Below are 14013 nucleotides of genomic sequence, written 5' to 3' on the forward strand. Positions count from 1 at the left end.
AATTAATCCTCGAAGAGCCTTTGAACACATTAATAAATTATTGTTTTTTTCTCTCTTTACAATCACAAGGGGATAAAAAACAATATACAACACACAATTATCTCACAATGACAAAGTCTACAAAACAAGGGGAAAAAAATCCAAGAACGCCTGCTTTCAATTATTGTTCCCCCTTGGAAAAAATGAAGATTAATTTGGCTGAAGAAAGAGATACTACTGTTTTTAACTACTTGCTCTAAGACTGTAGTGCTGTGCTGGCTCATATTCTTTTACATTGTGATCTTTATAGCAGCCCAAGCCCAGCTCACCAGTAAATGAAGCTGTGGTATTGGGTGGAATAGAAGGTACAGTATATGGCCATTAAGGAGACTCCCCAGAAAATTACAGTTGGATACAGTTGCTGGTTTGGAATGTCCTTGGAGTCTGCTTTTTCCTATCTCACTCCCTCTCCAAATTTGTGTGGGTTGAAAAAAATCGAATATTCAAAACTAGGCAAAGCTTGAGCCCTGATCTCTTTCTTAGTGAAATTAGAAATTCCTCCTGAGTTGGTTTATACTGTAACTTTTGCGCAGATGTGGTAAGGTTGTAACTCAAGTAGCATCTGTCCTTTTTCTAGGGAATCTAGGGTTGTGCACAACAAACAGATGGTATTCCAAATGCTGAACACAAACGATAAATCGAGGGTGTTCTAGGTCCCAGGCTATGATGGATGGTTGTGTTGCTTTATGTACCTGAACTCAATGTTTATCATAATAATCCAGTCAGCCAGAACATGTATCAGCACTAAAAAATGTATCGGTGAATTATTGCAGGAAAAAAGACAAAGTGGAACTGCACTACACAAATACCACTTCTCTTTTATTCTATCATATTGTGTATTTGTATTTAAATGCATATTTTTTTCTTCAAAATGTTTTGTAATACCCCTTGCTATTAACAAATTAAGCACCAGCAATGAATTAAGTGGAAGTAAATCCACTTCTGCTTTGTAAACAATCAATTTTGAAAAATTGAATTAAGGTAACAATTTGTTGAAAAACGTCTATGTAAAAAACACGCAAGTTAAAAACACACAAGTATTCCAAGAGATACTATTTGGTATCTAATGTGAAATGATACACCAAGTATTTACATGCAAAATGTAATAAAGAAAAATGGTTGACTGGATTATAAACATGTACAGTATTATTCTCTTTAAAGTTCTCAGAATGGCTTTAAACCAATATTTCCCCTGTTAAGTTGTAATTCACACCACAGTGTATTTACATTATACGAGGGATATACTCTACCATACATCATTTCCAGTTTTAAAAATCAGGTGACCAACGATGTTTAATCTAAAATTAAGGAAGAAAATTGTTTGGCATTTTACATTTAAGACTACATCCCATTGGGAAATTTTTATGTGGTTCCTACTTTGCAGTCATCAAGTACTTCAGGACAAACTACTGTATGTGCTTCAGTTTATTCTGCACTGTGTTCCCAAATCTAATTTGGACCTTCAAATGTCCTCCACAACTCTCCTTCTTGGTGCAGGTGCTTTCTTTTTTCCCATAATTCCACAGTAAATCAAAATTGGACTTGAAAACAGTATTGTTTGTAACAGTAAATCACAAACACAAAGCTACCGCTGTTTTCTGGAACATGACTTGCAGCACTGCTGTCCATAGAACTTGTGATTGCAGACTCCATGCTGGGGTACCAAATGACACCAGCTGAAGAAGTCCACACAAGTCAAATCATCTGAGAAAACAAAAAAAAGGTTTTAGATGTTTCTTAAAATCTTTTTATGTAATTTAAAGCGGTTATGTTTTTATTTAAACTAAATTCGAATAACTGTGTCAGCAGTTACCCACAGTTCTCACAGTAACTTTCATCTGTTTTAGACAAAAACATTTTTAGGCTTTCCTTTAGAAAACCGCATCCCATTTTGAAGCTGTTAGCTAAAGTTGTTATATCTCATTTAAAATCAGCAGAAATGTAAAAGGAAATCGATTCCTGTATACATAAGAACCCTATTTTCAATAAAGCCCCTACCTTTGTGGGCAGGTGCAGGGCAGAAATGAGTGTTGCAAGCCCTGGAGGTGATGGGTCTTTGATGGGGCAGACAACCCGCTGCTGGTCTTCCTTGTCGGAGACACTGGATACTACGTGTCTGCACCCCCCCTCCACAGGAGACTGAACACTGTGTATGAGCACAGATGGTTTAGACTTAATACTACCACAACATACGCCAGCAGCATGCGATTCACTTCTCACAGACATACTGAGGTCTTTTGGCACGGACATTTACAAGAGGCAAGCTTAAAAATATGAAAAAAGTCTCAGTGGACTCCAGACAGCAGCTTAATGTCATACCTGTTGCCAAGGGGAAGAATACCATCCTGACACCACAGCACCAGCAATTCCCCCAGTAGGAGGTCTTGGCTCTGGGCAGGTGCCTTTGTTACAGGCTTGCTGCAGCTCCACAATGGGTTTCTTTAAATTCCGACATCTTCTTTGAGGGAATACAGTGTATGTACCTTGAAGGTCTTTTTCACTGCACCTCAGTTCTCTGTTCTGTATACCTAATCCACATGACGCAGAGCACTGATATAAATGAAAGCAGGACATCAAAGTGTTATTTATGATACTTGTAACATAAAACCCTATTTTCACTGAAGCAAAAACCACTGTAGCTCACATTAGGATTGCTTGGGTAAAAAAAAAATCCTAACTTGTTCTCCGAAATAGCAATTTCAACACTAGGCTAGTTCTTCAGCATAAATTAACATTTGCTTTAAGTCTTTAACTTAAAATTCGTTGGAATACAATTTCAGATTTGATCTCTATCATTTAAAAGTTCCACAGCTAGGTTTTATTTTTTCTGTTATTTTTCAGTATTTAACTTGATGATTTGGGGGTGTCTATCATTTTTGTGGCAGTACCTCACTCCATGGTGATGTCACCCACTGTAGCCTGTCATTCTTGGGGCACCTCCTCAGAACACAAGTCTCCTGGGACTTTGGCTTTTCATGTAGCTTACACATGGTGTCTGGCAGGATGATAGGTTTGGCTGATGGATCTGTGCTCCTGCAGTAAACGTTGCGCTTCTTAAGTCCTCTCCCGCAGGTCTTGGAACACTATAAAAACACAGACCCAGTTCCCCTCAACTCTTTTTGAACTAAGAGTGCCTTGTAAATTAAAAACACAAGAGAAAAACATATAGCTGGGCAATCTTTTTGTCAGTATTGACTGACATTTACTTTAGAAACCACTTTTTTACAACAAGCAGGACTTTTTTGGCAAAATGGAATACTTTTTTATCCTCAATTGCTACACCTGGTATAGATCTGGATTTCTTAGAAACTTCGATGCGACACATTTTTTAATGAACTCCTGGAAATGGAATGTGTCAGAATTACAGATTTACCCATTTTTCCACTATTTTTTTCTTTTTATTTCTGGCCTTCTCTCATATAAGGGAGGACAGGGCACAGTTCCTTTTCCAGCTGTTCCTTTCAGCAATTAATAGTATGAGACAATTTTGTTTTCTGTTTTAGCATTGTATTTGCTTTCTACGGAATTTGCAGTTGCTGAGGATGTGTGTGAAGATGTGCCTGTAAATTGGGAAAAATGCACAATGAAAAAAGATCTGAAAAACAAGTATAGGAAGGAAGGCAGACACTATAGGTAGGCAGGCATGCACAGTAGGGTTTTAGACATAAGTTTTACACAGAAAGGTAAAAGCTCAGATTTCCCACTACATTAGTAAATATTTACTGCAAAGATATTTGTTTTCAGTTTCATGAACTGGTGCTGGTGATGTTTAAAACGACTAATTAAAAACATGTTGCTTAGAAAGAATTTCAGCCACACACTGTATAGTACAGTACTGTATGTCATGCTCTTTCATATCACTTTTTTTTCTCAAACTAATACAGCTGCCATTGGCTGGACATTCAAGTATTTAAAGCCAACTGTTAAGTCATGTTTTTTTGAGAGCATATGTCTTTGGCTGCTGACAGATGAACCTTATAAACTATCCAAATGGAGATCCCTGTCACCAGTGATGAAGATTAATAGCTCTGTCACACTGTGGAGGGCCTCACAAGACTCATATTGGGGAGTTATGGTATAAATCTAGAAAACAAAGAAGACATTTTCTAAAAATATACCATTGCTGAAACTCATACAGTACTATAAAATGAACACAATGGTAGTGTTTCCTGGAATGTAGTGTCTTCATTAGTCACTCAGCATCTGAGATCCATTACATTCCCAGAAGCTCAAGTTATAAAGTACAAGTTTTTATTTCACGCATTCATAAATTAAAGCCATTTGAAAAAAATGTTTGATTCTGAATCACAACAATGTTATGGTATTTTCTACATTCAAAATAACAGATTCTAAAATGCATATTTTCTGGGCTATAAATGCATGTGCTGTTTATGAACCGAAGTTTGATTAGTTGTTTCTCTATTTCATTTAAATACAAGTAAAAATGGAGCATGGCTGATCTTGACATTCTGCATGCATCCTCCAGATGGCAGTCCAACTGTTCTTAGGTTATGTCATCCCAGCAGTATTCAGCATGCTTGTTTTAAAAGCAATACACAGTACTGTACTTCTACCGAATCAATATTTCTAAACTGTCCTACACCTAAACAATTTCTGATAACGTGCATGAACCCAGTAACATTGAATGCAAAAGGCCAATGACAAAATCAGAAATGCATAAAAGGGAAAGAATACATAGCACATTGTCTACCTGTGTCCAGGCCCCTGTATTCCACTCGGGTTGGCAGGCCTGAGTGTTACAAGCCTGTATTTGCGCTGGGGTCTTAACAGGACATAGTGAGTGCACCACCACCTCCTCTCGTTGGAAAGTAACTTTGCGGAGACACTGGACGGGTCGAAACTGCTCTCCACCTCCACAGGTCCTGCTGCACTCACCCCAGTCCCCTGTGGACCAGCTGCATGGGACATGCAATATTTCATTATGTCTCACATGACAAAGTAAAACCACAGTGACTCACATTGGGGGCGATTGTTAATAATAGGAGATGCTAATAAATACCATACAATATGAAGGTCGTATGAATAAAATACCCTTTATAATGTATTAATAGAGTAAAAAATGGGATAATAGCCATCATGTTCTGTAGATTAATTGGTGGTTCGTAACAAAATCCTTTGGGCTACACAAACATAATTTTTGTAACTGTGTATAACATCATTACTAGCATGTCACTGGTGGAGTGGAGACAAACACTAAAGTGTCATCCATTTACTCTTGATTTTCAGTTCTGTATCTGAATATCTTAAAATATAATTATCCATTTAATATTATTATCATTTGTTGCTACTGCCTGAATTCAAATCTTTCACAAGTTCACAAGTTATATTAAAGGTTTAAGAAAGTGTGGCATAAACAGTTACTGGGTGAATGAAAATATGCAGTAGGCATAAATTAGGCTTGCAATCTTTAATTCCATTCATAAAGCACTCTAAAAGGAAGATATAGAATCAGTGGTCAGCTTTCCTCTGATATGTCCATTATTTTAGCTCTGAACATTATTTTCAGAAGTGTTTTTTGAAATGCAGAATACAAGATTGCACAGTCCACCATCTTTTTTCTTTCACAAGTAACATTTCTGTGAAGGCTTAAAGGTTTAGCACCCCCAATAAATACATAACCTGCCTCATTTTTGCTGAATTGAACCTAAGAAAACAGACAAAACTTGTCATTTTAATAACTGTAAATATTTACCTTCTACCTCTCTATGTCATGTGCTACTTCATACAATATACTAAAAGGAAATTGGTACTGTACATTACATTTATTAAACTTCTTAGCCTTCATATTTTAAATTGACTTTTCAAAGGGCTAGCAAAGTGTGGTACACAAGCAATGCACACATTTAAAGGACCCAGATGTCATAGGAAGATTGCACCACTTATAAATTTCAATTTTGCAGACGGCCCCTTAGCATTAAAGATAGCTGTGGCATTTAGTATCTGGGAGATACATAACCTGAGATAAAAGTGGAACTAAATAGAGTTTGTTTAGGCAGGACAATTATTTAAATCAGCATTCAGACAATAGCGTGGCTATATGTGTAGACATCAGAAACTGCAAAATTAGGTTGTAACTGTGTCCCGTGGCACATTTATAAATGGATTACTACCTTAGTCTCTTGCTGTCCTTTTCAGGACTGAAATATAATTGGGTATTTGGATTTCATTTTGTTCAAATCAGTTAACAAATTCGAGGGAAATGCAAAACTGTAATTTGGGGAAAACAGGATTATGTGAGCCTTACTGTATACACCAGGATCAAATAAACCAGTACAGCTGATGTAAGCAATGCAAAGTTTATTTTTTTCTTCGTGACATAAATAAAAAGATGAAATTGGAAAGGCTTCACTGCAAACCAATTTTGGTTATGCCATAATTTGTATTTCTACAATCTCTCAATAACTGGAATGAAATTTTCAAGCCACAAAAGTGAAAAGAAGAATTTAAAACATAATGGAAACTCACGCACTTTTTTCTTTTCTCATGTTTTGCAAAGCAACGAAAAACATCTCTCTTTAACCCCATTAAATTTCAAGCCGTGTCATTTCATGTTCAGATAACTTCAGGATGATTATCGAAAGGTTTGCAACAATTACATGTCAACTTGAACTCTTAGAATGGTAATTTTTCCAATTTATATTTTATACACAACATTTCTTGTGTACTTTCATAAGGTAAGTGACTACTATACAGATACAATGCGATTAGGTAGATTTCAAATGTAGTGGAGAACCACAGGCACAGGCAATGGTAAACCATTTAAACATTTGCATTTATCTTTGATGACATTTTCAAATTGCAGATACATCTAGCTTTTTCCCTGTGGTGTTTGATCTCCAATGGTCCACGATACACAGAAGCCTACTGCTCTTAAAAGCAAAAGATCACAGTGTCTGGCCAGAGCAGACCTCCAGATTCCTGGCTGGCTAGACTGATCTGGCCTCAAGGGGATTTTGATTATTTCACTATAATAAAACATGGATAGACCTGTCAGCATTATAGATATTTGCTGGAAAGATAAGCTTTTTTTGAGTATGTGCCACTGCTTTCTTGTGTCCTTCTACAGATTTCTTGTTTCCCCCAAACTCAATTTTTATCACTCATAATTTCAAAGAGAAACACTTCGATAATTTTAAACTGTGGTTCAAAAGAAACAGACATTTTTAGTTAAATACCTGATTTACACCATTTTTTCTCTTGAGACTACACTAAAGTATTGTTTAGTAATGATGATTACTCTTTATTCCTACGTTATAATATAGGATGGAGCACAATTCTTAATCTTTAAGGGGTACACTGATATATTGGCTGAATTAGTTGGAAGATACTGTATGCATCATGCATTTTTAACAAATGTCTCAGAAACATCCCAGTTTAAATATATAGGGCTCAGGCTATAATATACCAGGAAAATATAGATTTAAACAAGTGTTTTGTCGTTCTATGAAAAACTGTGATAGAATGTATGTGTAATTAAAATAGCTTAGCTCTAGAATTTATTTCCTTTATTGTATATTATTAATGTGCATGTTATTATTTCAACCCATTATAAATACAATTAGATATTTTACATGAAGACATATGGAGTTGATTTCCTGTTCACTTAAAATTCTCACAAGTAACCATGGATATCCAAGCAGACACAACAAAAAGGGGTTGAAAGAGAAACGACTCCAAAGAGAAAGCTATTTGTCGGCTCTCTGTCAGTATTGTGGGCTTAGAATGTATGACGCTTACTTTTCATCTATTCAGTTGAAACTACGGTATTTATTCAATTAATCATGAAGTAATCCTTACGGAATCAAATTAATTGCAGTCAGATCACAACTAACCATAAATTGCTGTTACGGGTACTTATTTATTTAACTTCACCAATTTTGTATTTAGCCCCATTCATCTGCATTACTTTTCCAGAAAGTCACATTAGCTTTCCTGCTATGTTTGTTCCATCATTTTTTTAAAAACTAGACCCAGCTCTCCAAACAACATTGGCAAGAAAGACCTAACAAACCATGTAAAAGCCATCACTCTTTTCACAAAGTTTCTCTGAAGGCAATGCTGTTGGAACTTCACTACTATGAAGACGCTGCTATCACAATGGGTAAGTGGTGAGACTGATTCTCCGACATTAGGGAGTTATGGTTTGAGAGCCTGCCAGCTCTCACTCATCTTAGACATTTAGGTTCACTACCATGAACATGCAGGCTGGCTGACTGATGTCTGGAAGCTATGTTAATCCTGTCTGGATAAGAAAAATGCCTGTAGCAGAGACCTGATTCATCCACTGAGTCTGTTAGGTCTCTTTGGAGAGACCTTTGCCCGTGCCCAGAGCAAGATGCACATAGAAAAAACATGAAAAATACATCCAGCATAATTGGAATGAAACAAAAGATGATTTAACATAAAAAACAATTATACTGTATGCAAACCTATAATTTCACTGCCTTCTTAGTCACTGATCCAGTTTAACAACTTTGTAAACATTTTTTGCCATTTGAATGACAGAATAAATCGAATGACTAGATCCTAGTTTCAGCAGGTTTAGCAGTGGACAAGGTTGGAAGTTGTGTAATGTACTGTGATGAAAATACATTGCATTCTCTGGAACTTATGATTCTGTAAAAGAGAATTATATCTTTCTGCTTCCTGTGGCTGAAATTGAACCAGAAGGTGTAGCGGAGTAAAGAAGCATTTGGATTCTGAGGTAATATTTTCAATATAAATGTACAGTGGCTTTTTAATGTGGAAACAACTTGAGCTGTGTAATATGCTTGTATACATGTACAGTATAATGTATAATATTGATTCATGGGAAGCAGAAGATGTAGTATTGTTAATGCGAAACTTCATGTAGAGAAGATAACCTCATAAACTTAACTTGCACTAAAGTGTCTTGGTGATTTTATATATCTTAAAATCATGTTCAAAGGTTAACAATGCTTTTTTGAATATGTCATGTACTGCTTCATAATTAATGTGCCCCCCCATATGTGTGTGTCCCTGTGATGGGCTCGTGTCCCATGCAGTGTATATAACGCCTCATGTCCACTGTCGACCTTTGTGAGCCCCTGGGTCGTTGCAAGCCAATATTGAACTAAATGGTTATTGAAAACGGGGGATGTACTGCTTCAAAAAAGAAGAAAGCTATAACTTACTATGCTGGGCATGGATGGGTGTTGCACATAGTTGATCTAATCAAAGGTCTTGACTGTGGATTGCAGAAAGAAGAGTTGACCTGTATGCGATGATCTTGTAAACAAATTGCTTTTGTTGAAATTCGACCTAAAAAACAAACATTATTTAAGTTTCTCCAAAATGTGTAAACATATAGTATGATGCTCATTAATATTATAAGAAAGATAAAAAATAATTTGACAGTGATAGAATCTTTTTCTACAACACAGAAAATGTTCTAGGAAATAATATCTATACTGTATATGCTTGTATCATAATTATCAGTAAAGGAATATGAAAAAGGACTAACCTAAAAAATTAACATACAGTAACATTTATTTTGGTCCTACGAGCATTTTAAGAATGGTTCATTTTCATCCAGTGAGAGAATTCACTTAAAAATCTAACAACTGAAAAGAAAGGGATGAAACAGACAGAAGATGGAGTCTGTTTACACTTCTTTTACAGCATTACCATTACCCAGTTAACGGAATCAATGACACATGGAAGTTTTTGATTAAGTTTCCCAAGAGGAGCATATATTGCTCTTTAAGTTTGCACAAAGGTGCTTTGAATAGCTTCAACCCTGTGGCTATATTTTTTTGTACACAAAGGATTCTTTTTTTGCCATTGGGAATGTTCCTCACCTCCAGCACACGAGGCTGAGCAATCTGATCTGATGGCCACCCAGGTGTAATTGTGTTTCTTTGTGGTGGTCTCACTGTTGTTTAGGTGCTTGGGTAGAGTGTATTCCCAAGTGATGCCAGGGTTTTTGCCTTGGAGAAGAATCTGAAAAAGGTTCATGAACAAAGAAACCATAAAGCAAGCTTTCTTGTCACCAATCTGCAGTTTTCTATCAGCAGGCAGTGATCATTATTTGTAGCCTTTATCTGCTGTGCTTTGAAAATTATGAGAGCATCAACAACTGAAGACTGAAGTCCCTATAACTGGCACTTTGAAAGACTGTCAGATGAAAAGTCAATAGATGTTAACCATAGAGTCAAGTTTATGCAATACATATAACACATTAAGGAGAAACATAAGTGAGATACTGTGGCAGAAGCAAGTCAAAGAGAGGTGAAGAGACTTTTAAGGAGTAATAACAGGTTCACACTGAGGTTTACTTTTATTCAGCAGGGAAAAGCTTTATGACTGAATATCTCTTAATCTATTTTAGAGTTCTGTCAAAGGAAAGACAACTTTCTGACCACAATGCAAACTTAAATCTTACTGCACTACATGTGTGCTTTGGTTGGAATAAAGTAAGAATGCTTTTCCGGAATGAAATGGACTGTTGTTCTGTACAAAATATCTCTTGGCCTTTGGTAGCATTATTTTTTTGCTGAGGTATTCCAGTAAAAAAAAATAGATCAATAGCAGCTTCCAAAATCATCCTGAGATGTGCAGTAGAGGCCATAAAAAGCAAGGGATCAAATTAAAAAAAGTGACGGTGATTAAGTAATTACAAATCTCCAAATCAGAAGTTATAAAAACAGTAATTCATGTTCAGCAAATGTTTTTAGCCACAATTTGTTATTCTAATGACCTGATTCCTCATTAAACAAATCATTTCAAACCAAATTTGGAATATTATAATTTATTTTTGTCTTCAGTATATGCTATAAAATTGCTATTGCCAATGGATTTTACACAATTTAATGTAGATTATGAATATATTCCATACTTACACAGTATTAACTTTTTTAAATCCAAAGAATGTTCACAGATTTAATTTCAGCTGATAAGGGAAGATTGAGCTTGCTTGGAGACTTACTTTAGTTTTTAACCTGCTTGGCCACAGGTTGTCTGACCCCCAAGTCAGATGAGTCAGAGGGTGATGAAGATAGGGTTAGTAGCTGCTGAGCAGAATATGCAAGGAAAGGAAAGACTGTTGACTTTTAATTATATGGAGAAGGGTGCAGGAGATTGCTTGAATGGGAAGCTATGTCTTCCACCAGAACTTTTGTTGTACAATCTATATAATAGAATTTTAACAGAAATGCAATGGAAAGTCTAATGAGGCAGTCACCAAAAACACAGCATTAGTGTTGCAAAAAACATTATTTTGCATGAGACTTAAATCTACTCAGACAGTCATAGTACTGTCATTATTAATATATTTATCAGTTTTCTGAGTTTTAAGCATTTGTTGTGATTATCAGAGCATTTTTACTTGTTTCATTATGGTTTTAAGAACTGGCTATTGTATAATTTAACATTTTATACTGTACTACATCTCACAATGGCAACAAAGTTTCTCAACTGAACTGGAGATCAATGACTTCACTATACAATACAGAATAAGATTCCATTCATAATTAGATTTTTTTTTGTATTTATATTCACAACATGCATGCCGTACACTGAATAAACATATTTTTTATTCTCTACTACTACTGAGTTAAACAAATGCAACCATTGAAATGTATCTGGTGCTAATTCTAACCTGGACAACACCTAAAAATATATCATACAAAGGCCCAGGCAAAATCACAACATCAAATCACCAACCAACTGCAAAATGCAAAGCTCAAATATTGGATTTCCTTTGTTTAGAAGACAAGATGTTTCCTGGTCAACAATAAGATATTGGGTTTGCAATTTTCAATTGAGGAGTGTGTCAAAGTCTTGATTTAGTCCATTTGGAAAAGTCCACTCTAATTTGAATCCATACTCTTAGAAGCTTTACGATAAATGTGAAGTAGTTGCAGTATAATATCAACAAATCATAAAGATTACACAGCAATAGGCGTTATAGGAGGTAAACATAATCTGGTGTCAGAAGTCATAAGGTCTTTGCAATACAATCGAAAAATGGCAAGCAATAAAATTGACAAATATTTGTTCCATTGCTTCCCAGTCTGCTATACTGGACAAATTCCAACAGTTCAAGCTAGCCAGCGATTCCATCTAAATTTACAGCTGGCAGAAAGCATTATGGACACTTCCAGATCCTTGAGCAGGAGTGTTTTATGTCTACCTTGAACACACCAACCACCTGACTTCAGACACAACACTCGGGCAGTCCTGACCACAGGCATACAGCTGTAAAATTTACAACCTCTTAAGTTGCAATAACCACTGCAGTTGGAATCTGACAGATATTCCCATGTAAAAGACTGCACAGCTTTTTCTCAGAGCACAAAAGTTGGGTAAAACTTTCTCCTGAGTAAATAATCCCTCTTTTCACTCCTAATTATCTTTTCAAAAGAAGATAATAAATCCAACAAAACAGATGTCACTTTCCTTCCCTGTTTCCTGCTAGTTGACCCATATCTCTGGTGCTTGTCTTAACCCAATAACAATTATGCTGAAAGAATTCAATACACTTGAAAAGTCTGTATTTCATATTTAGCTCAGAACTCACCAATCACATTGTTCTCCATTTTGTATTTTATTCTTTTCTAACCAGATACCTCAGCTGTTTATGCCACTATTAAAACTCATCACAAAACAATATACAATATAGGTGCAATATATAGGTACAGTATATATACAATAGTCTCAAACAAAACTTAAATACAAAGTGGTTTAGTTTTCATTTTATCTAAAATGACAAGCTTTGTAACAAGATTGTAAGATACTGTGGATTATAATTAATGAATTTAATGCACTATATTTTGTATAGAATACTCTTCGAGATTTACCTCTTCTTACAAGACACATCTATTAACACTGAATACTTAACCCTGGTGTAATGAAGGCAGTATTATAAATTATCCTAAGCATTTTAACAGGGTACTAAAAGCAGTAAGGTCTACTAAACATCATAAATGGTCATGAAACCTACAGTATATACAGTATGTACAGACTTCAAAGCCTCAAAGCATTGTCTTCAAATTTGCAACAAAAATAATGATATATGACATTCCAGGGATTTCATTTTGGTATTTTAACTCTACAGGGATTTTAAAGCTTTTAAGAGATCTTTCATTTTGTGATGTACTCTATATAGAACATAAATCTACAAACAGATGCTAAAATGTACTGTATTTATAAACAATGCCTGGGAACAACAACATGGCAATGTTTACAATACAATCTTCATCAAACAGAAAATTAATCTATTCAATTTCATCACCAAAGTTATGAAAGCACTTTACATATAGCAAGGGACCCACCTCATCAACCACTGAAATGCAGCACCTCACTGGGTGACATGTGGCAGCTTTTATGCGCTAGGATCCTCACTACACAGCAGTTAAATTATCAATGTTAGAGATATTGTTACACTATTTGATTTAAGGGGGGACTTTAGGAAGGCCAGTCTAAACTCCAGAGCAGAATTTACCCAGAACAGTGGAACCTACACCCCTACACTTTCTAAAAATGCCATGACATCTTTCATGGTCAAGTGATCAGTACCAGTACTGTACATCTCGATCAAAGAATGGCACTTTCTGCTATAGCACCAATTCCCTGAACACAATAGTGGTGCACTACCTTAATTGTATATTCTGCTAATCACACCAAGAGCTGATATAACTTTCTTGTTAACTTCACTTTAGATTATTTTACTTTTATTCTTTTTTGTTCTTTTGGAAATAAGAACAATCTTCTCCAGTTAGAACTGATGGCTATATTGCCCACAGTTTGTTTTTATTTTTACTGGACATTTTAAAAGAGTGGGCCATTGTAACCTATGTGTATATCAAATAAGAATAACGTTTGTAATTAATCCTGGAATTCCAAAAGTCTTTATTGTGTCTATACAAACCTACAGCACTACATCAACTCTCATCAGCCCCCATGACAATTTCCTAGAGATAAAAAAAGTTC

General features: G+C 35.6%; 1 protein-coding gene across 1 annotated transcript in view; it reads right to left on the reverse strand.

Moving 5' to 3' along the window:
* Positions 1–1624: 1624 nt before the first annotated feature.
* Positions 1625–14013, reverse strand: part of adamts18 (ADAM metallopeptidase with thrombospondin type 1 motif, 18) — a 51454-nt gene continuing 39065 nt past the window's right edge. The window contains exons 17-23 of the mRNA XM_088938894.1: positions 9882–10023; positions 9216–9342; positions 4751–4955; positions 2928–3122; positions 2359–2589; positions 2038–2185; positions 1625–1743 (exon numbers count right to left, since the gene is read on the reverse strand). Coding sequence (XP_088795020.1) covers positions 1625–1743; positions 2038–2185; positions 2359–2589; positions 2928–3122; positions 4751–4955; positions 9216–9342; positions 9882–10023 — 1167 coding nt within the window. The remainder of the gene's footprint in view (positions 1744–2037; positions 2186–2358; positions 2590–2927; positions 3123–4750; positions 4956–9215; positions 9343–9881; positions 10024–14013) is intronic.

This window comes from Atractosteus spatula, chromosome 21 (genome assembly GCF_055471065.1).
Source record: "Atractosteus spatula isolate fAtrSpa1 chromosome 21, fAtrSpa1.hap1, whole genome shotgun sequence".
Lineage (NCBI taxonomy): Eukaryota > Metazoa > Chordata > Actinopteri > Semionotiformes > Lepisosteidae > Atractosteus > Atractosteus spatula.